Here is a 27,768-nt window from a genome sequence, read left to right on the forward strand (position 1 = left end):
TGCGGCATTGACCTACATGAACTACACCTCGTACCGGTATAATTAAATTATTATAACGATAACACGTTAGTGAATTACCATTCTTGAAAATGAAATGTGCGTACCTAAATAGATATAATTTACTATAGGAATGACGCACGACGCTGCTATTAAGGTAAACATGGTGGCGATGTGATAGCGTTGATTATTGGGTTCTGAGCTCCCGAAGCACAAATAATCGAATATTGGTGATCCTTGGCAAAATAAAACCTTTGTACATATAATGCAGGGTAAACACCCGACTCGATCGACTATATTCTACTTATACGAGCATTATAAGGTTGTGAGACTTACTTTCGCCGACGCCCAACGTATTAAAGTGGATAACGAAACCGTCACATCGAATTTAGAACGTAGTCTACTGAAATAGTATGTTATTTAAATTGATCAGTGAATATTTTACAGATATATTCACGGTACATACGCAAATACCTACTCGTGATTATATAATTTATACGCACGTAACATGAATGGCTACTTTTATACATTTACATTCTGAAATGGATCGAGACGGTGAAAACGATATAATAGACCAGAGGCGGCCAAATTTTTTCGGCCACGATCTACTAAAAATATATTTCACCTTTGAAGATCGACTTTCTTGGAAAATTTTTTTATAAACCAGAATAAAAGATAAAAACTATTCAGATAAAATTTATCGACAATTTGTTCATAACCACCACGATTAATTTTCGTGCACGTAGCCTAAAAATAAATTCTAACATGATCGACTATTCGTCCGCGATTGACCAGTCGATCGCGATCGACCATTTGGCCGCCCCTGTAGTAGACCAACGAAAGAACGAATGGATCCGACGCACATTTAACGAGTATATTTTTTACGTATATATATTTTCTGCAATAGCTGTAGTAAAATAAATAAATTATAAAATTACTATCGGAACATTTAAAATGATATAACTTTCATGAAAATTAAATTGATATGAAATTATACGTGTAAAACATGTGTGTGATATTGTATAATAAAGTCTAAAAATAGAAGAAAAATAAACTAAAAAAATTTAAATTAATAATGATTAGAATAACATTTGTATTATAATTACATACGCTGTATTCCGATTCAATAATGCTCTGAATATATTATTATTATTGTACGTGCTAGCCGTAACCTTTGCAAATTGAACGATATTATCATTTATATTAAATGCTTCAATTCTTGACATAATTTCTATAAACTTGTTTTTACAGCTTAATTGAACATTTAAATTACAGCTTTAAAAAGTAATATTTTCTTGTTTTTAAGTTTGCTAAACGGTTGATTTCCGATATGTTCGATATTTCCGATTTTTTTCCGTTTAATGCATTATTGACAATTTAGTCTATAGCAGCGTTCTCAAATTTTTTTTTTCGCGTACCACATGAGTATATTATCAATCAGTCACGTACTATTAATGATTAAAAATAAAACCATACAAACTTCACATAGTTAAATATATTTATTTTAAATAAAAAGGCAGTAAAATACTAAAATAAAATTATTATTTATTTATTATTACAAATTTATTAGTGTTTTAAATTAATATATGAGTTAAATATTGAATTTTTAATTTCCGTTCTACCACCATGCGGCCTTTCGCGTACCACAGTTTAAGAACCGCTGGTCTATAGACTATATCATACATGATGCGATACGAGTAGGTACGCAAAGTTTTTTAATATAAGCCACTAAAGGTAAAGAAAAATAATAAATTACTTTTATTAACGAATGTTAAAATTTAGTTAAATTATTTGCACAGTTAAATGACAATTTTTCATAAAAAATAATTTGAAGGTGATCTTTGCTTGTATATATTTTGCCGTAAAAATCAAAAACACATAGTCAGACATGGATCTCAAACGAGTATTTTTTTTCGATTTTTTTGTCATTAAATTATTATTTTTAGCACCAAAAAATACTCAAAAGTATTCAAAAGTATTGCATATTTTAAATACAAGCTCATTAAATTAATTTTGCTATTGAAGTACAATTTAATAATTTTTATATTCTTATTTACCTTTTATTATAAAATCATAGTTTATTATTTGTAACGCATATGTAATGGTTCTTAATTAATATAACTAGCAGAAATAATTTTACAAAAATTACATCAATTAAATTGATAATGAATACATTCTTTAGAATCGTATCTGCGACAGATAATTATACTTGCTAGCTTTAAATGATTTGATATTCAGGAAATATTTAAATATTTTTTGCTTGCAATGCACAATTTTATTATAATACATAATATTACAATAAAGTATTACAATATTCGAATTCTAAGTAGTGAACATAGCGAACGCCTAACGTAACCCATTAAGAGTAATTTTTGTAGTTGAAAAAATGACGTAAATCGTATCGTCCTGAGAGTCGGGTATGTTATATAAATATACCATAGTAACTACGGAACTTATAGACGATGATAATTTTCGTAACAACCCGAGAGAAAAACCTAGTGTACTGTAAACGACGGACCAAAGTATAATGCGGTATTGTATCCTTTCGTGCAAGCGTTGTCCGAAAGATTATTAATATCATCACGATCGGTCATGTATGGAAGCTAACGATAATACCGAATTTACGGGTAAGGTTAGAGAAGCACAGGGATAAAATTTTATCGATCACCGAACAGCCGTTGACACGAAACCATCCGAAAATCACAGCGATACGAACGCGTTGGTCGAATTCTTTCCGATCAAAATCGACCGGTGGGTTCTTACATATTCGTCAAAAGCGAATGGTGCTGAAAAAAAAAAAACGACGTTCAATAAAAGTTGAAAGCGATTCGTGGGCGCGGGCGATCCCGGACGGTTTTCGTAACAACGCGCAACTGGGCGTGCGGCAACCGGACGGGGTGCGCGTGCGGCGGAGGGATGGCGACGACGAGAAATTCGCAAAAAAAAAACATGTGACTGATAAGGAGTGATAACGCGCGCGCGGCAACGGGGACACGTATTTCTCGGGCGTTCGACGGCGGCCGCGCGCGAGTCGACGACGCGCCGAATCGCGCGAATTCGCCGTCCCGAACGTCGACCCGTCACTCGCACGACGCTGCCCGCGACCATAGCACCGACACTGGACGCCGCACGGACGGACCGACGAACGACGCGCTGACGAACGTTTGACGCGAGAGAAACTCTCCGCACTCTGACGTCAGAGTTACCCGTTTGTCGTTCGGTTTTCGTCACCAGACTATTCCTTTTCACAGCACAACTTCGTCTCCGCGCGTTCCCCTCCCCCACCGACCGACGGTTTCACTTCGCGTTACACGCCACCGTCGCCCAGTTCGTCAACCATCGTCCGTCGGACACGTACGCTCTCGCCCGAAGACCGAAGTCCTGAACGCGTACCCGCGTCCGCTCGCAGACCAGTCGAACACGCGCACAGGTGAGTTATCCGGGGACGCGTAGACGTCGCCGCCGAGGTTTTATCATTTCCGTACCGTTTCTCTTATCAACCGTCTCCGAGCTGCTTGTTTCGCGCGATTTCGGCCGGTTGAAATCGAAACGGGCGCGAAAAATAAAACAAATAAATACTGAAAAACAATATAAAATCCGCTGGATGGATTATCATTAGTGCGGTAAACAATGATCGAATGTTGGCTCGCCGTTCCCGCGAAACAGGGTGAAAGCCGATCGAGTTCACCTTGATCTCGTCGGAATCGGCAGGTCTTTCTGAACGTTGTCGTCACTGGCCTAGATGAATTATTTTTATTTTTTCCCGTACCAATAACGCGTGTTTGCCCCACTTGTGGCTTGTCGTACATTTCTTACGATGCTGCCTATCGAACCGATAGATTGTTCGCGACACAACAATTTATTTGATTCACCGAGTTGTAGAGTTATACCTTGGTTTTTGATGTGTGAAGGTTAACTATAATTATACACCAAAAATCATTGTTTGACATTGAACTGTTAATTTTGCAATTCATCTGTTCTGTCGAAATTGTTACAATAAATTACCCCCTTCCTTCCACCCACTAACATTAATAGTTTATAATTTATTCAAACAGTAAATTCATTTTGATTATAAAGCAAATTCTTAATTTTTTTTTTTTGTCTAATGTGTTGTTGATTGTCCAAACACAAAGGTGTACTTGAAATTTTTCACTTCAGTTTAGTTTTGGAATTATTAACTATTTTAAATGTTCTTATTTTTTATACCATTACTTACCAAATCTATTACATAATATTATATCTCCTATCAATGTGCTATACTACTAGAGTAAAATCACAATCCTTGAGATTTTTTCACAGAACAGGTTTAGGTACGGTATTAGAAAGTTATTGATTTTATGCTATTCATTCAAAAATTGCCATGAGCAATTAAGAGTATAATGGATTTAGTTTAGTTAAGGTCAAACACTCATGGATTATAAGATAAATAACTGATTTCAGTGATCTCAAATGAGTTACATGTATTGGTTTCATTCTCTAATTGCTTTTGATATTTTATTTATTATATAACTATTTAATAATCCAAATTAAAAAAAATTCCTTGTAATTCTTTTATGTTATATTTAATTGTATTGTATTGGTATTTATCAACTATAAGTTTCAATTTTTGTATCAAATTTTAACTCCCAATAATTATTCAAATTATTTTAATATAGATACCTAACCTAATCTAGTTACCTTTAATATGTATTTATAATTCTTTCATGTAGATAAATGTCATATGAGATGTCATAGTTTATCGAATAATTTTAGATTTTAAATATTTTATTCATATGGTGTCAAATATACTTTTGTATTAATCATACAACACGGACTTGAATGTAATATATCATTAATATTTGTCTTATAATATATCGGTATATAAATAAAAAAAAGAATAGTTTATATATTGAAATAAATAAATAAAGTTTAGACTGGAATATTATTATAGTTGTAAAGTATGACTGGTTTTGAATTAAAAATTTATCATCGAGTATATACAAAGTTAATGAAATTGTGATTGAATTTAAAAAAATAAAAAAATGAAATTGCAACTGTATTTGGATAAAAGAGAATATAAAATTTGAAAGTTGTTAAGGTCATACATTTTATATTATAAATAAATATAATATAATTAAAAATCATTAAAATATCTAATAATATGCTCAAGACAATATCTTATTTAAAATGTAGTTTAATGATTACCAAAAATTAAAAATTACTTATTTTGACTTCAGATAAGTATGTAGGTATAATTATTTCAATATACTAATAAAAATGCAGTGTTAAATTTATTATTTCAACTATCTATTCTTTGAAACTTCTTATATTTCATTCTGTTCTGTTTTAGTAAAACTAGTATGTATATGCATGTATTATAAGTTCCAAATTCTGATAATGAACACTAAATAATTATTTACCTATAATTTATCTTTTAATTTTTTTTTTCTAGAACCATGGCGTGCCCATTCATGTCAAAACTGCCTTCTACTTATATCAAAAACTATGTTTCTGGTTTACTTAAAACATATGGTCACTCATGTCCAGTTATGTCTAGATTCATAAATGGTGGATCATGTACAAGTTTAATTAATGATAAAACTGATAGCAAGAAAAAATGTCCATTCCTAGAAGATAAAAATACTGCTAAAGTAGTCAAAGAAGTCAGTAAGGAAATTCAAGAAGATATTATTGAACCAAAATATGACGCAGGTTATTATTTTATTTCTTATATTTTTATTAGTTATTCTTATAAAATATGAATATATTTCATAACATTTATCTTTGCGTTCTAGATTTTAAGTCAATTGAATTTTTATACACAATACTTAATGTATAATTTCTTAATCATGTCAAGTATTTGAAATATAATTTTTTGTGTTACATTTTATAGTATTTCTTAATATAATAATAATAATAATAATAATAATAATTTAAACACTCTCTATAGTTTAAAATTAATTTTATTATGAAAGACAACATTAAACATAGTAATATTACTATAGTACCTACAAATATATTAGAAAAAAATAATATAATTTTTAAACAAATGCAAAATTTAGTTAAAAAATATATAGTTCCGTCATGTCATAAATCAAATTATTTTATTTTTTGTTTCCTAATTTGTATTTCAAGTATGTAAAAGGTATTTTACTCCAATCACTTTGTACTACTGTAAAATTATACATTATTATAATGCTCATATTTATTTAAAATATGAATATTCAAAGACCAGATGTAGCAGCACAATTTAATAATATTTTTGTCTATTATGTAAATTAATTTGTTGTTAATTGTTTGTTAATCAAACCTTGTTTTAATTGAATGCCAAAATATACAATGCAGAAATAATAATTCAAAAATATTATGAACAATTGATTGTATTTTGAATTAGATTAAGTAATTATTAGTTTTTGTTTAATCGGTTAGTATTAAATAGACAAGGATGTATTTAATTTTTTATCAATTTACTACGGATTTTTTTTATCCTTAAACTAAATTCTTATTTCATAAATGTAACTTATCGTTATAGGTACATTAAAATAATTGAAAAATAAATAAAATAGTTATACTTAGACAAACATTTTAATTTTAATTCAATATTATTTCCATATATGTATCATTTAAATATTTAATTTTGAGCATTCTATTAAACCAATTGATTATTTTCCTACCATTGTAGGTACTCAATGTATATAATAAAATGAATTATTTGCATAATTATTTTGATGTAGATAGTTAAAATACCAATAATAAATGTACTTTTTATAGATGTATTGAAAATATTTAATCAATATAAATTAGTTTATTGGTTAATTTAATTACGTTTTTAATAAAACTAAATGGTTATGTAATTTAAAATAACAAAATATATGATTAATGATATTAGCATAATATTAATATGGTATTAGTATTAAGTATATCATATTCATCCATATTTATTTTACAAGGTTGTATAGGTTGTTTCAAAAAGAATACATGATTTAAATCTGATATAAATTAAATGTATTTCTTTTAAAAAACAAGAAGAGAAATTCTTTTTGTCCTCATCGAAATTGATGGGACAATGTGTTATCCTGGGATGGTAAATGTTATGGAAAGAATAATCACCTGTAGGGCTAGTAAGGAGGGTTATATGACCTATATTCTTTTTCACTGTTGAACCTTAATTTTTCCTGAATAGAATGATATATTTGTTATGATTTTTTAAAAGAAATAAATTTAATTTATAGCAGATTTAAATCCTGCATTTTATTTCAGGCACTCTATATTTTTATGGACAAAATAGTCTGATAATAATTAAATTATTTATTTGCTTTACAGAAATTAATTACAATTATGAAAAATTTTTCCATGAGCAAATAATGCGTAAAAAAGTGGACCATTCTTACAGGGTTTTCAAAAAAGTAAATAGACTGGCTCTGGATTTTCCATATGCTTTAGAATATACAGGAAATGAAAAACCGGTTACGGTTTGGTGTTCAAATGATTATCTTGGTATGTCTTGTCATCATGTTGTAAAGAGTGCTGTTCAGTGAGTCTGCTGTTTATTTATTTCTTAATTAATAAATAATTTATTTTCATTAATTTACAATATATGTTTTTTGTATTATCAGGCAAACCTTAGACAAATTTGGGTCTGGTGCAGGAGGTACTCGTAATATTTCTGGAAATTCCATGTTTCATGAAAATTTGGAAAAAGATTTAGCTGCGCTCCACAAGAAAGAAGCTGCCTTATTGTTTACATCATGTTTTGTTGCAAATGACTCTACATTATTTACTTTGGGAAAAATGATACCAGGTAGGTTATTAATTAGTAATAATTGACTTATTAATAATTTAATTTTTATTAATAATAATTTATTGTTAAACTTCTAAGGAGTACATATATTTTCGGATTCTGGTAATCATGCTTCGATGATACAAGGCATTCGAAATTGTGGAGCTCCCAAGCATATATTCCGACACAATGACCCAAAACATTTAGAAGAACTTTTGATATCTGTCGATCCATCTGTACCTAAAATAGTTGCATTTGAAACAGTTCACTCGATGACTGGTGCAATTTGTCCTCTTGAAGAGCTATGCGAGGTCATTAAATGTATAAGTTACATAAAATAATCTTATTAATGTGTTTTATTTTTATTTTTAGATATCTCATAAGTATGGAGCGTTGACTTTTGTAGATGAAGTTCATGCTGTAGGTTTATACGGTGATCACGGAGCTGGTATTGGTGAATTACGTGGTCTAATGCATAAAATGGACATTATATCTGGAACATTAGGTTAATACATACAATATTTTATTAGGGTTAATGGAATTAATAAAATATAACAGTTAATTTTTTTTTTTTTTTTTTAGGTAAAGCTTATGGCAATGTAGGTGGATATGTAGCCGGTTCAAGCAATTTAATCGACATGATCCGTAGTTATGCAGCAGGTTTCATATTTACCACATCATTACCACCTATGGTCTTAGCTGGTGCTCGAGCAGCTGTTGGTGTACTTGCCTCAGCTGAAGGTCGGTTACTAAGAACAAAACATCAAAAGAACGTTCAATATCTCCGACAAAAATTATATGATGCTGGTTTACCAGTAGAATCAACTCCATCACACATCATACCCATTAAGGTCAGTATTATTAAATAAAAATTGACAAATTAATTTTATTAAATGTTATAAATTATTTTTTCACAGATTGGTAACGCTAATTTGTGTTCAAAAATATCAGATCTACTACTTCAAGAAAAAGGACATTATGTTCAAGCCATTAACTATCCCACTGTACCTATTGGTCAAGAAAAGTTGAGATTGGCACCAACACCGCACCATACTGCTGAAATGGTTGATAAACTTGTTAATGATATGCTTGATGTTTGGGTTAAACTTGGCATTCCAATCAAAACTGTAAGGAGTAGTGATTACTTTTATGATAATTTTGAATATAGAAAACAATAAAAATGGAACTGATCTACCTCAGTTAATAATTGATAATTTTGTTTTTAGGCTCATTGCAGCATGTGCAAGGGAAAACCTCTGTGCGATAGAATCAACAGTAGCATTCAAAACAACTGTAGGATTACCATCGAGTCATGCCTAGTTCCCAACTGTTATCAATTAATTAATGCATCTGCTTAAAATCAGTTTTCATGTTTAACTTAACTCATTAATTTTGTTGAACAAGTTCAATTGTTTAAACTATTATTTTGGTTTTTAATCTTTGGTTATGGGTAAACAGTCTTACTATTCTCAACTTGACTTATATTCCAATTTACACACGGAGCCAGAGGATTGTCAACTTTACAATATTCTGAAACTTATCTTTTATTACGTAATACATTCTTAATGGTTGCCATATAAATATCTAATGGGTTGTTATATTGCAATAACTTGTTGAATTTTATTTTTATTGTACTACTTTTTTCTTTTCTTTTTGTATAGTATTATCTACAAAGACTTATGTGAATTCTTGTTGTTTAGTGTTTTATTGACATTATTTGATTTTATAACATTTATTTTGTTTTTGCGTTGTTGATGAAATTATATTGGTTTAGAATTCTTCTGTCCTCTCCTCTCTTACCAGTGAATAAAGTATATTGTAATCTAAAAAAAAAAAAATATTTAATTTCTACAATACAATACATTTGTAGTAAACATATCTTAAAATAAACTGGAATACATTATATTGGCAAAAACAGTCTTACTTTTTGTTATTTTCAATATTATTTGAATAAGATGAAGGAGATAACATTAAATTTTAATTGTATTACTTATTACCAGGGCTCGTGAGTTCATGCATTTGCATATCAATCTTGCTAAGTCGTATTTAATGCTAGGTGACATAGAAATTCATTCCAAGGTACTGTGGTTAAGTATGTAAAATTTTATGTTGCATATTTAGAGGTTTTTTAACTATTTGGCATATTTATGCGTTTTTCTATATTATTGTGCGTATTTTTACCGAAATTTGATCAAAATGCAATAATTTATATTTTTACACAGAATAAAATATATGGGAGTTTACACAACATCAAATTATTATTAAAAATAAAATGTATAGGGCAGATAAAGCGAGTACAAACGTATGTATAGGTACGTAGCCCGCATTAAGCAATTAGTGGAAAACATGTTATGTTATATGTCTTTACTCTTATCTTCTTGATACTTTTACAGTTATTCTAGACTATATTTGAGTCGTTATTGTGACATAGTGTACGGACGTTCGTTCAATTTAACAATATTTCGAAAATCTTATATATTTTTTAACTTCGTTTTGAAATTATCGATCATGCCGAAAGAAAAACCGTCATCGGCCTGTAAACTAAGACAATTAGTAAATGAATTTGGTGAAAATATATTCTCGGCCGGGAACAAAATATTATTTTATTAGGTTTGCAAGCAAAAGTCGCGAGTGTAGAACGCGTTAAGGTGCGGCCCCACTGGAAGCGATTTGCGTTTTAGCGATAGCGTGTAGCGATATTGCGTTTTAGCGATTTTAAAAAAAGTATGTAACTCATATATAGTGGCCCCACTGAGCGCGTGTCGCGTGTAGCTTTACACGCGCGGTAATCGCTGAAAGAACAAAATAGTTTGATATTCGGCGAGATTAATCGCTGTAAAAATGTCTTCTGCGTCGGTTGTGTCCGAACAAATAGCTGCCGCTGTCTTCGTACAGAAAGCTATTTAGAATCCTAGACATCCAGACCACAGTAATAGGACTAAGATCCAAAAATGTTGGTCCAACGTTGGAAAAGATCTCGACATGGATGATAATTTACTATAATGTCAATTAAAGCAGCACATTCAGCCAGCAACATTTTTCTGGACGTCATCTTGATTGAGGATCGAATAAACTAATGAAAAATAAAACGAACACGCGTGACGTAAAATTGTAGAAACGCATGTAAAATCGCTAGTGGACATCGCGCGTGTAAAATCGCAGAAACGCTCGAAACGCAGAAACTCAGAATCGCTTCCAGTGGGGCCGCACCTTTAGTGTTGTGCAATATATTAATACTGAGAAACACAAAACATCACTTTACCGAATGAAAAAAATTAAGGATAGAAAATATTTGCAACAACTTATATCTACAACTTCGAAAAAATCAGACTTTAATTTTGTTTTGTGCAAAGCTATGTTAGAAGTTACTATTCCGTTAAACAAGTTGAACAATCCGCAGTTTAAAGATTTTATTATTATTAATAAAATATAACTTTCAATAAACTTAATAATATGAATAGACATTTTTTTGTTATTCAAAAATTTACTTATAGTATTTTTATTTTTTAATCTACATATTTTTAGTGCATATAAATGCATATTTCTGAACTTTTAAAGGCATATTTCAATGCATATTTTCCCAGCTTTTAGTGCATAAACGCATACTTATTTAGGCATTTTTTAGAGCATGAACTCATGAGCTCTGCTTATTACAGTTACTAAATTATTGATGAATTGTTTAAGAAGCTTAATATGTATCATTTATTGGGCTTGTGGAATTCATTATTTTGTGATATGATTTAAAAACCTTAGTAATACGACAATCAATAATTAATTTTTGAACATCCAGTTATTTATATTGAATTAAGAACCTCTATGAGGAGCATGAATTTGTTTTAAAAAAAGTTAAATTACCCCTTCCAAAATATCTAATCTATATATTAAATATATAAACATATGTAACTACATCCATTTGAATGTTTAGACTATTTTTTTTGCTTTTATTAATTAGTCTACTGTGAAAAAATGTCAGTGGATGTCCACTAAATTTTAATAAAAACAGATTTTCATAATAACAACATAGGATTATTAATATACAGTCGAATTAGTAATATTAGTGTGTCAGTATGGGTATTTATTTTTCTCCGAAATTCCGATGATAACAAATTAACAAAATGCACACATTATTATACAATTATTTTTAGTAAATATAAAGTAATTAATTTTCCAATATTTTTCATACGTTTGATGTTTTTTAATAAAATACTACAGAATTTGTCGCCCCCAAATTTTTCCGCCCTAGACAGCTGCCTACAGTACCTAATGGGAAATCCACCTCTGATTATTTGTATTCTTTTTTTTTTTTGACAAGGGTGACGAGTGACACTCGTTATGGCGTTTATCGTAGCATAATTTATGACAACAAATTAATATAACTTTGACTGGGCGGCAATCAAATATTGACTATTCATTGGCGCAAATGGAAAATTTTAATGGTGAGAGGGCCCGACTATTTTTAACCAAACATTATAATTTGAGGCTTTGTCACCATACCTTTAAATAATCATTTAATTAATCATTACTAATCATCAAATAATTCAAAATAATCATTAAATTGTTATTATTAATTATAATCACTTAGAACTAATTTTTCTTCTATACAAACTTAAAAATAATTTACAGCTCATATTTCTGTTACTCATTCGAGTAAATAAATAAAAATTCAAGTACCAAATTGAATTAAATATTTATTTAATAAATATATTTAAAACCTACTGCATATAAAATAAGTATTAATAATAACAACACAAATAGTTCCTATATTAAAATTCTACCAGTCTGAATTCTGTATAAAAAAGACTTCAAATAATCATAGCAGTAATAATACCTATTAATTATTTTTTAAAAACTTTAAAAAACAATTGAGATAGGTAACTTAATTTAACAAATATCTGAGTAAAAAGCATAAGGTTAGTAAGTAGTTAAATAACAAATTCCAAATTCCTTTTTTTCATTTGGGCAAATTTGTTGATTATTTCATCAATGGATACAATTATACCTTATGAATAATAATTTATATTTATTAAAATACTGTATTATCTAATTTAGTATCATATAGTGATAAACTAGTAATTTATATTCTTAATTATTTATACATTACATTTTTTAAATAAATCAATATATTGTATTTAAAAGAAGTACGAGCCATAGGGGGCTTATGCCCCCTTCACCTCCCTAAAATACGCCCTTGGCTATCCAATGCTTATACTTACTCATAATCACAGTTTCAGTTAAATATCGTTATGGTACGAACAAAAAAGATTCACATTTAATTATTTTATGGTACTACACCGCTAACATATTTCGAAAATTGAAGATTATTTTATTATATAATGTTGTTTTAGAGTTCTTGACGGCACTAAGCCAAATTTAACAGGCTACATTATTTGTCATGTAATCACGTAGACACAGCTTGTTTAAAAAAAAAAATAAAATATATATATTAGAGTGGTACTAATTTTTCAACTTTAAAAATTTTAATCCAGGTATCCGCCGATTTGTTTATTACCATGAGAAAAAAAAATTAGACCAAATTTAGTTTTGATAACTCATCCCCTTCACGTCCCTTTTAAAAAATGGCTAAATAGGGTAGTTGAATAGATTTTCGCATTTAAGTGTAAATCCAAAGCATTTATCGTAAAATACTATAGTACCTTTATTTTAGAAATTATAATTTTCTATAAGAAATGTCTTAACAAATTTTCTCCAAAATTCGTTATTTTCTAGGAAAATATTTAAATTAAAAAATATTTATTATGTTTTGAATAATTAATTTTCAGCGTTCATTTAAGTATTTTTGATGATTGATTGATGGTATAATAAATTCTTTTGTGAATATTGTCTAAAATGTAATTTGTTTTAAAAAAGTAATTTGAGAAAATTTCATAGGGTTAACTAGTCAATCGGTATTTCATTAAATTTATTAAAAAATATTTTAATTTAATGAGTTATTTAATGTAATATAATTAATAATTAATTGTAATATATAATTGTAATAATTAATTGTTAATTGTAATATAATTTTAAATATAGTATTATGTAGGTTAGGTTAGAAAGTCAAATAGGCTCAGAGCTAATAGTATATAAGAAATATTCTTATGTGGTTTTGAGGAAGAATAATAATTCTATCAGGTGGAAATGCACACAAAACACAAATTTGAAATGCCCGGGAAAAGTTACAACTAATTTGATCAAACCGGTAAGTTATAATATTATTATATTATAATATATTTATGGAACTAATTGAAATTCCAGTACGTAAATTATTCAAATGAAATTTCACATAAGTGCACAGTTAAAAACAAAATAGAGGAGATAGTTGTTGTAAAAAATAGTAATATTTTAGGACCACTGAAAATTAAATTTTGAATAGTACCAGTTTTCCGCGTTTTTTATTTCTTATGTTATAAATGGTATGGACCGTACCAGTATTCCGAGCATCTAAAATTAAACAATCAAGCCACGCTTAAAAAACTAACACTTACAACATTTATGACGGCTTACGCTGGTAACTAAAATGGTAACGATGATTGAAGAATTCACGATGGATTACTGGAACAGGAATTGAACATCACAATACACACGACGACTTATACAAATACAGGTTATTGGTAATCAAATTAATTTATTGGTAATATGAATTTAAATATTTGACACAAATCGATTTGTACGGCGATGGCCAGTGACAATAATAATAATGAATATTTATAATACTATAATAATAAGAAGAAATAATTCATTTAATATGAATAATATAAAAAATCTCAATGACGAGAGACAAATGAAAAAGTACGTGGTGTTACAATAACGACCGAAAAACGACAAAAATATTTTTACATTAAATATATGGTGCAACAATTGCGACCAAAAGATTATAACTCAGAGATATAAAATAATAATAATATAAATGCAATAACAATAATTTAAATATTACAATTTAATAATGATAATAATGGAACCAGAGGACCGATAAGAGTGCGCCGTAACCGACGTGCGCATATCACAAATAATAATTTGATGAGCATCACCGTAGCTGCCTGGACATATCGGCGCAAACAATTAGACTTAAGAACTTTTCAAAATTTTTAGGATAAGTGCAAATATATAATATACTATTAGTGTAAATACCAATTATGTAGAATGATAAGTTTGATTTTAATTTTAATTTTTGTTTTTAGCCATTATTTTTACTTGTACTGTATAGTTGTTATACCGGCGCAATAGATGTATACTACGAAAATACGTCGGATTTGTGGGCGCGGAACCCGTATGGCCTGCCTCATCAAAAATAATTTCGGTGAACACTGATGAAACATTAGTAGTAATACACCAGACATAAGTTATAAATTGGCAATAAATACATTATTTTATGTGGTTTGTGCATTTTATAGTTGTTATACAACTAATATGATTGCTTTATTAATAAGTTATGAGTTATGAGAATTACAAAAATAAAATATCGTTAGAGGCAAGGGTGTATTGGCATAAGGCGTATACCTATCAGCAGATTTTCGATTATCGGCGTATACCTAATGTAAAATATTATTTTACTGGTATACGCTTCTAAAATAACTCGAAAACAAAAATAATAATAATAATTTAATAGTTCATTGGAAAAAATTAATATGAACCATGAAATTTAATGAAATATTTAGCTGTTGAAGATTACAGTGTGTGCTGTATATCTTGTTAACTGTAGTGAATAACATTGAATAAAATAGTATAGTGTAAACATTCAGTCCATGATTCTTAAATCTGCATCATGCAATTTATAATGTGCTGCAAATGTATATCTAGTGGTGTTATATTTTATAGTATTTATTTAAATCATTTTTATAGTCTTAATAGAAATTATAAACATGTAGTTACAAAGGATTAATTAAATATTTTCGAACGTATCGAGAGAAAACAACTGTCGAGTGGCATCTAGAAAATTTATTTTAGGATTAATATCCATATTTTTTTAGTACGTATACCCATAAATATATTTACTAATACATCACTGGTTTTATTTCACAATATGCGTGTTGTCAAATTAACCAATTTTTTAGCCAAATTCAGCCTAATATTTTTTCTTATGGTAATAATCAAAATGGTGGGTACATGGATTAAAAATATTGACCTTTTTTTTTCTCCTATAACTAAGGACCGCCCTAATATATATATATATATATATATATATATATATTATGTATGTACACATATATATATATGTACCAATATGACCTATCTGTCTTTATTACATTTTCCTGACTACAACTATTTCACTTTAACGTGTGTCTGGAAACGCTTATAAAACATTTATAGAAGGTGTGTAAGTAATTGGTAATTGTTTAAACTTTCATATATTTGTGTTTTGAGTACTAACGTGTGGTTCATATCTTTACGCGTAGGTATAAGAAGAATAAATACTTCTACGGCTTTTGATAAACATATTTACTTTATGATAAAATTGTACAAATAACTGAAATAAATTCATAAAAAACTTGAAAATAATACATCATTTCGTCCTAAAACCGTTCTTATTTCTTTTGATAAATAATTAACGTGCGTAGTTTGGAGTTTTACAATTTGAAATTCATATACGTAAAACTAATGGCATTTTATTTAGAAAAATTTTTTTATTCCTTTTGGTAGATACTTTAAAGTTTAAACAATGCAATTTGATACCTTCACAATTGATTTTATTACGTATTAATGATTTTTGGTGTTTTCAAATTTAAACAATCAATATAATCAATGTACAATTTATTATAACGAAGAACTAATACCTACACCCAACTTTAGTATATTGCTAAATTTTTTATAGTTCTATATTATGTTTAGAATCGGAGAAAGGCAATAGTAACTTTTCATCCGATATTATTAATCGATTATTAAGTAATTACGTAAGCGATATCAAGTAATAAGTAATAATACGAGTATAATGCCAGTAAAAATAATTATTGCATCTGATATAAAATTCGACATTAGTCTACGTATTTATTTATTGTGTACCTACCTGTACATACAAATATTTGATTTTTTTTTTTAGCAAATACCAAATATTTTCTAATTTATTTGACAGTTGTATGAAAAAACATGTAAAAAAAAAAAAACATGATTTTAATTCTCTTATAAATTATATACATATTTTTTCGATTTAATGCCATTAGGCAAATTACTGGGCCTAGACTAAGGATACTCGAGGACTATATGCTTATAATAAACGTATCTAAGCATATGCAATATATTTTCATAAAATGGTACGAGGCTTGTATTACAAGCATCACCAGTTAATACGATTAAAATAAACAGTATTGGTAAAAAATATTAATAATAATAATAATCATTTATGATCAAGATCTCTAGAGGCGTCTACGTATGAGTACTACGCAATTTATGTCAAATATCTGTGTGCGAATTAAATAAATATGAAAACGTCCTACAGTTTATTTTAATTATGATAAAATGGTAGTACATAGTTGCACTGCATTTTGGTTTTGAAAATCAGAGCATATATAGGCTATATATATATATATATATATTTGGTCTGGTTATGAAAAAAATATAATTTTATTTTTTCACACAATCAGTTCGACCGGCAGCTCATTATGCGTTTATCAAGTATTATATTTTTTCAAAACGAGAAACACATTATTGTATATTGCGATCAACGTTAGGTATCCGATTGGCGCGATTTCATTAGCACCTTAGTGTGTTTCACGGACGGGGCAATGTTGTATCGCAGATGTGTGCTCCCCCCTCCCCACTACGTAGATGGTATCTATTGTTATTAATTATTATTGTTGTTAACTGTTTATTTTGCGTCTTATTCAGGTTTGTGGAAGAGTAAGGGGACGTGGCGTGGAAACGCGTTTCAACCGCCGCCGACGTATGCTCGTTAATAATTATTATTCGTCTATGTTTTCTTCGTTGACCCACGCCACTTCTTCATCGTCTACGAGGATTTCCAATGTTAAATTGAGCCTTGGTTGGAGGGTCCGATAGGTGGCGATGGATTGGTTCTCGGCGTCCAGGTCCTCGGAATCGTTACTATTGGTGCCGATTGCGGGTCGGTTGTTCCTCTCGATGTTTTTCCGGCCTTCCTCGGACAACCGGTCGCGGTCCAGCGGCATGAAGTATTCGACGTCCTGCAAGTTCTTCATAACGCACGCCGACAGTGCCGATCTAAACACATGCATACTTTTCGCCTCAAACCTTAAGCGATTAACGTATCGACGCCGTTAGTAGGTGCACAAGGTGACACGGAAATAATTTAAAAATTATAATAATATATGTTTTATTATTTTTGGGTATTGGATCCCAATGAAGATATGAAGTCACGGAGTCTTAGCTAAAATTTGAATAGGAATGGGGACCTCTTTTTGTTTTGTTCGAGCTAACGAAAATAAAAAAAAAATAAAATATTCTTATGGTTTGTTTTCACACCTTTTTTGTTTCGTATTACGAACGCAAATGTTCTCGATAAATGCAATGTAAAGAGATTTATGAGTACTCATTTAGACAACGGCAGGGAACCCAACGACCACCTACTGGAAACCACTTTATTAATCTATGATGCGAGTTGTAATTAGATACTTGAATGTGGGAGCTAAGAAAACTCAAGGAAACAAGTACGACTTTTTATCTACGGACAGGTTTTTTTCAACATTCAGATTTGAACTGAGATGACGCAACGATCGAATAATTCAAACTAACCGACACCACGCGTTATGTCGTTCCTTCCATTAAGTACACATATAAAATAAACGCAACGAGACGAGATATAGAAGAACGGGTGAGCACCAGGAAAAAAAACGAACATGAGTTTATCGGTTAGTAATATTTGTAGGATTATAAGATGCGTTTTCTCACGGTTAATACCACTTGCATTTTTGTATGTTCAAACACATTATATATGAGGGATCTATAAGTGGGCGACAATTAGGCGGGAATCAGTCGATTAGTCTTACACGTGCATACAGTAAAACTCCACTCCCTTCAATTCATCGTACATATTACGGGCTTAAAGGTGCTAAGGCCTACTACACAGGAGTGTCGAGAACATCATTATCAATGATTTCCAGTAGTCTTATAACAATATTTAATTTTTAAATTGTTCGTAGATGATACGTATCATAATCTTCTTGAAAAAATAGTTTAAAAACAAATACCGATATGGTATGGTTGTCGTCGAGTACCACTCGATAGTTTGTACAGGAGGTCAACGATACCTTCACGTAATGTGATTACTGCAAGTGAAGTGAATTCGTGGAAGAAGTTAACTGTACTGTACACGTGCGTCTTACTAAAACGATAGATTTCAGTGCATAATACTATAGAAAATTAAAAATAACTAGCGTTATGATTTCGTAATAGTACACGGTGTACGAGAATAACAATAAATGTTTTCTTTTTTTTTTTTTTTGAGTAAGGAGTATTGTAGTAGTGGTTATAGGTATACTGCCTGGGACGGCAAAGACCTCTGAATACGTCTCTGTATATCTGTGGAGACGAGACAAATAGAATTTTCGGACCTGACCATGAAACGTGGACGAATTGATCATGTTTCCAGTCAAACGAACATGTTTTGTGATCACACAACAATTACGAATACTAACAAAAACAAAGTCACTAGTGAATCGTTCCCGAAAACGTGGAATATTTTCAAGCAACAAAAACGCTCACCGGAACGCCAGAGCAAAAATCGTTACCATTTTGCATCGGCCAGAGAAGCCAATCAGCACGGGGGGGGGGGGGAAGGAGCACTTGGTTCGTCGAACGCAGTCTTACCGGTAAACGTACGAGAGAAAGAGTCAGAGAAAGAAATGGGAGGAGGTGTGGGCAGTGCTCAACTTGGAAAAATTAAAAAAGGGGGACTACTGTTTACTTTAAAGAAAAATAGCGTCCTCAAGACTTGTCAAGCGTTATAATTATAACGTAATTATAGCAGGGGGACGCTAACATTTCTGAAAATTAGTTGGGGTGCTACTCCGTCCCCCTGCTTCCCCTCTCAAATCAAACACTGGGTATGGGACTAAAGGAGCCGAGCGAAGGAACGAGCAGATGTGTAAGCCGTGGTCTCGCGCGCACTACGCAATAATCTTAGGGGTAGGCGTACCATTCGTCCGTGCGGTCGTTGTAGCACTCCACCTGCGGTATGGTCGTCACCCCGTTGAAACCGCCGGCCACGAATATCATGTCGTCCAGCACCTCGATGGCGAAATTGCTCCGGGGGTTGCACATGTCCACCACCGGCGTCCACCGGTTCGTTTCCGGGCTGTACCGCTCGCCGCTGGTCATCCGCGACAACCCGTTGAAGCCGCCGATCACGTACAGCGAGTTGTGGTACGCTATGCACGACACGCCGCTGCGCCTGGTCTGCATGGGCGGCAACAGTGTCCACTCGTTCGTGTCAACGTTGTACGTTTCCACCGTACTCATGCACTCTTGCCCGTTGAAGCCACCGGTGATGTATATCTTGTCTGTTCCCGCGATCGGAACGAGAAAGAAAAAAAAAACCGTACACGTAATAACGTATCATAACGTCGGTGAGCGCCGCCGAGAGTTTTACCCCGGGGTTGCGTCTCGTGTACCGCAGCGCGTGCGCCGATTTTTTGGGATAGCGCGAGATTAGTTTCAGTTTTTCTTTCGACAACTACGATGCCGGACTACTGGAAAGTCCGATAATGATAGCAGTAGCCTTTATCTTACATTGTTAATTTTTTTTTCTAAGCCAGGCGCTAGTGCTCGCTCCCTTCACAATCAATACCACGCCTAGCATAATCAACTCCAAGAATTATTTTAACGCTCCCATCCATCCCCTCTACCAAATATTTATATATATATATATATATATATATATGCTATAAAGAGACTACATAAGAAAAGTTCTATATAACTACTTGTTTTTATTTATTAAATTAATAAAATAAATAATGTGCGTAGGGGATGTAGAAAATCGAGACCAGTGGGGGTTTAGAACAAGGGTGGCCGATCCGAAATAGTTGAAAGGCGAAGGAGAAGAAATTAATAAAAGAAATAATCAACATCTTAAGAACAATATAAGTAATATAATTAATAAGTTATATATATATATATATATATATATATAATTATTATTTTAGTGAAATAACATGAATTTTATGTTTTTAAACTATGAAAAATTTCCTGAAAAATGTTTGGTTTTAAAATGTTTGTTTACTATTTGGTCGTAAGTCATATAATATGATTCATCGTAATTCATTCTATATTCGGATATTCCTATAATTGTCAGACGATTAACGATAAGGTATACATTACAGGTACTGTAATATACTGTCAATAAATTAGCTAAACACCAAAACTATTTTGAATAAATATTGCATGAAATTCAGAAAAATTTTGCTGATTTAAAATGTACCAATAAAATATTATTTAGGTTCTGTGATGCATTCACAGATTTAGCACCCCACGTTTTAGAGGTCTGGTTGCGCCTGTGCTGATGAACGTTAGCATTGAACATAAAAATAGTTCGTCTATTGATTTTTGTTTTGTCATACTTACTATTGAGCACAGCGGCACAGGCGTCACTTCTCTGAGTAGTCATCGGGGCTATCAGAGTCCATTGGTTTCGTTCAAAATTGTATTTTTCGGCTGAGCCCAGTCGGTGATGACCGTCGAACCCACCCATCGCGTAAATGGTATTATTCAACAATACCACGCTGACATAACATCTAATTAAAGAAAACAAATTGTTGGTAATGTTTTTAGTGATATCTGAAGATGTGCCATAAAAGAACACATTTATGTACGTTTATTATTTATTCGTTCCGAATTTTAATTTGTATGCCAATCAAGCAAATTAATAAGACGCGTTCATTATTTTGCGTTAAGATATTATAATAGGCGCGATAAAGTTGTATTATCACGAAATGATATTGTTATAATACAACGAATAACGTTTACTGAATCACCTGCGACATTATTGAGAGCATAGGTTTGGTTAAAATCGCATAACAGCAAATAAACTGCACGTAAATACGTAATGGGACACGATACCTTTTAGAGTTCATCGGCGCTACTTCGTCCCATAGTTTGGTATCCGTGTTGAACTTTCTACACGAATTAAAATATTCCAGTCCATCGAACCCTCCGATGATATAGATTTCATTGTTCATGACGATCGTGCCGTGGTACGCCCTGGGCCCGTGCGGGTCTTCGTTGTGTATGCGCGTCCAACGATCCGACTTCGTATCATACGTTTCGATGATCGCGGTCGGACTGCCACCACTCCAACCACCGATGGCGAACAGCACTTCGAACGGGTACCTGGGCCGAGCAAGCATCGGTGCTATGGAATTCGTCATGTTCGGAGCCAACTGCAGGTCATACAGAAACTTTAAAGTCTCTATTATGTAAGGTCTGCAATCGGCACGGTTCTGAATGTAACGATGGTCTTTAACCTGAAACACAAACACCGTTATGTACTGGTAGTCATGTGGTCCATTGTTTACCATCCACAAGGTGTTTACGAATGATATCAGTTGCATGATAACATTTAGCATACTAACGTTCTCGATAAAATATTTGGAATCCATGAGGCCGAAACGAACTCTGGGCAATAGATAGACCAAATCTTTTATTCGACTTTGAGGATCCTGGTCGACCCATTTCAGTAAAACGTCCCAAACACACTCTTCGCGTTTCACGTTTAACTGGCTGTTCTCGATGATCAGCCTGAATTCTTCTTTTTTGAGCTTCATCAGCTCATCGCCTTGCTCGGCAATAGTCATAAACTCTTTGACGATATATTTGTACGACGCTTCAATTAATGGGCCGAAGTAGTAGTAACTGTAGATGACACATTACCGTATGGAGTATATATTCACTTACCTATGTAATACATCACAACGTTGTGAAATTATCGTGATATTTTATTACATACTCAGCAAATTGCAATAATGTCACACAGTTTTTGGGTCCCATGTACTCGACGAGGAACTGATGGCATAGTTGCACCAAGCCGTCTATGCACAAATAGTCGGCCGTCCACATTATATCCAGTACATTATCATAGTTGATATCTATCTGTCTCAAGTAAATGTACTGCAGAACCAGTTCCATCGTAGCGCTTTCCAACAATTTCAAATTTATTTTCGTATAGTCTCCTTCATGTAAAGTGGTGGTGAAAAGTATTCTAAACATAATCGGTTATTCACAGCAATATAAACTAATAGGCGTTAGATAATGTACTTGATAAGTTATGTATAGAACTATAGGGTTTTAAATGTAATCGAAATTAACTAAAACGTATCACTGTATAAACGTGTGTAATTTTGAACACATTACTAGTTTTTTGTTATTGTCATATGAATAAATAAAATAAATTTTAAACTCCGTGTATTTAAATAATAATTCTTCGTCTGTACTAAATAAATCAATTGTTCAATCAGGGGCGGACACAGAAAAAATTTCGAGGGAGGGGGTTTGAAAAATAAGAATAATTACCGTCAGGCCCGTTTTTAAAAATTTGGCACCCCCGGGCATACTATTTTTTTACCCCCCCCCCCCCCCCCCAAATAATAATATAACACACATTATTTCGTCCATAATCGAGATCCTTTAATATTAAAATATAACTTATAAATGAAAATAGTTTAATACTTTTTTTAATTAACAAATTAAACAAATTATAACATAATAAAATATACTATTTTCTTTTTTTATTTTTTTATTTTTATTTTTCATTAGGTACCTACATAATTTTTAAAATAAATTTTACTAAAATATTTTGCCACCCCTGGACTTGACACCCTCGAACATGTGCCTACCCGTGCCCCCTCTAAATACGGGCCTGATTACCGTTATTTTGAAATAATTAACTATTGACTATAGATTGACTATTGTCGATCGTTATCACATGATCATACAACACAAAATTTAGGGAAACCCGTCAATCATAATGTACCTTTGTAAATACTATTATATCGATTACATATATTTACTAATTTTTACTTATTGATAATAAGCGACTTACAAATACGCATTATTTTAACGAAGTATTGCCATCATGGAATTTCAAAAATTTGAGTTTTAAGTATAAATACTTTTTAGAACGTTTGGAAAATTACAAATTCACTTTTCTTAGCAAAACATTTTTTTTTTTTAGCATATTTTAATTGTATTTTGAAAAATTCATTTTTTTTAAGGTACATAAGGTAAGATAACTACGTTTGAAATTAATCATCCATTCATATGGGGGGAGGGTTTGAACCCCCAAAACCCTTCCCTGCGTCCACCACTGTGTTCAATAAATTAAACTATTTAATACAAACCTGATCAATAAATCTAGATAGTAAGAAATCAAATGATTTTCAAGTTATTTCTGTATATTACTATTTACATAACAGTCGTTATAATATAATTTATAGTTAATTCATTTATTTAGCATGTAGATGTAACTTTAATAAATAATATAGAAATATATAATATAATATTAAAAGTAATAAACAATGGTCTCTTCGTAACATTATACTGAACATTTATCTGTTACTAACTAGCTTTAGTTATAATGTGAACTTTGAACATTATTATAAGTACTCACCTAAAGTAATCACTAGAACCACTCAAAACTGATCGATGTATCGGAAATTTGTCTCCGCTATCTAGTATTAATGAAGCATCACAAAGTTTTTCGTTTAATCGAAGTTCATTAAAACCATTTAAAGTGTGCATAGAAACTTGTCGGGTTAATCGACGTCTGTGTGATTTTTCTCCATCTTTTGCATTAATATTATTTACTGAATATCATTTAATTTTTTAAAAATTACCCAAAATTATCACATGATTTTCGCAGTTACTTACTTTTCATACTGTTTTTTTATTTTATTTATATTTTAGAGGTTAAAATTACTTTTTAACTTTCTTCGAGAAATTGCTAAATATAGTAGGTACTTAAAATCTTCACGTTCAAAATTGATTGAAATTTCAAAATTATATTATTTATTGTTAATGAAATTATCCAAACACTTTAGTGAACATGGTAACGAATACAATAGTATTGTACAATATGTGTGTATAAAAAACTTCCATTTAAATTAATAATCGATGTAGACATTAAGAATTTTTGAAATTGAACATGAACTAAATACTTTCGTGGTACGGCTGTAATAATGAAGATACATATATTATTAAATAATTTATAAATTAATTTTCTATTCCAAAAATATTTTAATTTAAATAAAAATAAGAAAAATTAAGTACATACGATTTAACAATAAATATAATAATATTAATAATAATTCTCGTATAATAATTAAAAGTTTATCCTTTACTCTGATTGAATATTCTCTCTAAAAATCGGTCTATATCATTGTTTTTAAATATTTCAAAGACAATGTACAAAGGACGAACCTCAATTTACATTTTTAAAGTTGTAAAGTATTTTACTCTTTTTATAATTGCTCAAAATACTGACATTACCGATAATAATAAATTATAGTAATATAATTAAAATACATAAACGTAGAACATTTATTAACATATTATACCGTTAAAAGCACAGAGAAAAACATAAAATATTTATAATATTATACATATTAAAACAGGTTGGACATTATTATTCTACTACCATCAAACCCAGTTTAATGAATGACTCATCTGTATAAATATAAATAATATATATAAAACAGAAATCTGTTTATTCGTCTAACACGTAACTGAAATTGAACCCTTCAATACCCGTTATCTATTGAATTATAAAATTGCCTGTCTTGATAATATGTCATTTTTTATGAGGTGCGGATTGAAATGTAAAATATATGTTTCAATTTTATGCTAAACACTAAGAAAGATCAAATAATACCAAATCACAATGTTTTTAAAAAAAGCATGTTAACATATAATATAGATAAAGATTTAGTTGCTTTTAAATATTCACCTTAAAATATGTTTTCACTTTAACTTCACTCGAAAATACATTTTACAATTATTGTATATATATTTAGTATACCTACCCATAAACTATAAGTATTCCCATAAATATAATTACTTACTGTATTATGCTTATTTTTAAAATATGATGAGATAAGTAAAAAAAAAAATACTGTAGTAAAATAACAATCCGGCCCGAACAATAAATAATAACATCACGCGATGAGTGCTTCTTATTTCCCTAATATACAACACAAAAAGTTGCCAATGAATTATGAAAGGTATCAAACTTACTTTTGGTACCTTTTTATTGCTAGGTTTTATATATTTCAAATAAACCAATGAACTATCCATGACAACAGGATACGACTAATAGTATAATAAAACGAACTGACCCGTGCCCACTTTACTGGGCGTCAAACATTTCACTTGTGATGAAATTATCCTGTGTGATATAGTACTGAGTGTTTAGGATTTTTTTTAAATCATCTAGCTGACCCGGCAAAACTTTGCTATTGCTATATTTTTCATAGGTATATTTGAATCGATGATCTTTGTATCATTTACAATTTTTTCTTCTTTTATATGTTTAGTTATCCCCCGTGCACATCATTGCGCGTAAAAATCGTTGTACGAGTTAGATTGTTCTGTTATAATTTTTTTTTTTTTTTTTTTAATTTTAGACATTTTTTCTTAAATAATATAATAATCTCGTAAGATAATAATAACTTAATTTATATGTCATTAGTACATGTATTATAATGTTTTTGAAATATTTACTTAAACTTAAATACTTCAGAGGAAATAACATTTTTTGTTTTCAAACCATTTGGTAATTTAATAAACTGATTTTCCGGCTTACTTGTTCTTGATAATCCCATATCTAACTGTCCATGTGAGAAAAAAAGCGTAAATCAATACTAACATATTGAAATGTTTGGCCTTGAGCCTTATTAAATGTAATAGTCAACGAAAATTTAATGAGGAATTGAAGTCTCTTAAACTGTATAGGTAAATCAGTAGGATTCATTGGTATACCCGATATTAAGGCAATTTCTCCCACTGTGCAGTACTGTCACCATCACCGTAACGTATTCGACGACGGTGTGAAGAAAATACCCATTTCTTTTATTTATTTTATTGTTTATGTTATAATTATAATAACATTAAAACCATTCCCGAGACGTGACCAATTATAAAATTAATAAGTAAAAAGATAAAAAAAATGTAAAAAGAATGCAAATAATTAGGCCGAGACCGTGATTCGAACTCGAGACACTGGGATCTATAATCATATTTAACAAATTTTGATTTATATTATTGAAGTTTTAGTAAGGATTTCTAATTTTTTTTAATAATAAATATATCCTGTATTACTCAGGGATAATGTAGCATTATAATGGTGATAGAATTTTTGAAATAGGTCCTATAATTTTAGATATTTTTGCAATAAGTTAAGAATGATTGTTATGCAATAATAAGTTAAGAATAAGATCTTAATAAACTTCAATAACATTTCATATAATTATTTATTTTTTTTTATTTTATTTAAATACTCTATCAATACTGTCTGTGTCAAATTATTCCATAAAATTTAAATTCTTGTTTTAAATTCTTGCATTATAAATTGATAAAACGTGATTATTGTACGTATTATTGTATGAAGCTGATGCTAGAAAATTTGGGATAAAAATCACAAAAATTCTTCATTTAAAAATCATTAATGATTATCATAAAAGTAAATCATATATTTTTTTTTTTTTTACATTTGTAAATGAAAATAAAAAGTGTTTATTCGGACTGGCCATATGATGGTATTGATATTGGGTATACGAAATTAGGGTCATTTAGGTTGAACTTTCAATTAGATTATTGACTTTAATATTGTCGATTGGTACAATTTTTTTCAAGAGAAGTATTAATCAAAAAATTGGCAAAAATGGAAAAACAAAGATTATTTATTCGGATTGACAAGTTCCTCTCTCAATTACAGATTACTTACAATCGTGGTATTCTTCTTTTGACGGTAAAAAAATCAAATGTATAAAACTAAATGTAAATATAATTATGGTAACAGGTGTAATGGGTCTTTGCTGGCAGGAAAATAAAATTTTAGA

At 30.5% G+C, this 27,768-nt stretch overlaps 2 protein-coding genes across 2 annotated transcripts; one reads left to right on the forward strand and one right to left on the reverse strand.

The window, feature by feature from the left end:
* The first annotated feature begins 2,987 nt into the window (after nt 1-2,987).
* On the forward strand, nt 2,988-9,491 carry LOC112679215 (5-aminolevulinate synthase, erythroid-specific, mitochondrial). The gene is made up of 9 exons (XM_025548929.1): nt 2,988-3,427; nt 5,429-5,688; nt 7,300-7,510; nt 7,593-7,777; nt 7,856-8,067; nt 8,129-8,261; nt 8,339-8,607; nt 8,674-8,883; nt 8,983-9,491. Exons 2-9 carry the CDS (start codon nt 5,433-5,435, stop codon nt 9,112-9,114), a joined length of 1,608 nt encoding a protein of 535 aa, XP_025404714.1. The 5' UTR covers nt 2,988-3,427; nt 5,429-5,432; the 3' UTR covers nt 9,115-9,491.
* Nucleotides 9,492-17,649: 8,158 nt separating this feature from the next.
* LOC112679224 (kelch-like protein 10) lies at nt 17,650-24,590 on the reverse strand. Its single transcript, XM_025548942.1, has 8 exons — nt 24,584-24,590; nt 24,324-24,519; nt 22,665-22,916; nt 22,291-22,570; nt 21,779-22,182; nt 21,284-21,453; nt 19,860-20,223; nt 17,650-17,956 (listed from the first exon to the last, which is right to left on the reverse strand). Exons 1-8 carry the CDS (start codon nt 24,588-24,590, stop codon nt 17,650-17,652), a joined length of 1,980 nt encoding a protein of 659 aa, XP_025404727.1.
* Between the last annotated feature and the right edge of the window lie 3,178 nt (nt 24,591-27,768).

This window comes from Sipha flava, unplaced genomic scaffold (assembly GCF_003268045.1).
Source record: "Sipha flava isolate LNK unplaced genomic scaffold, YSA_version1 132_pilon_pilon, whole genome shotgun sequence".
Lineage (NCBI taxonomy): Eukaryota > Metazoa > Arthropoda > Insecta > Hemiptera > Aphididae > Sipha > Sipha flava.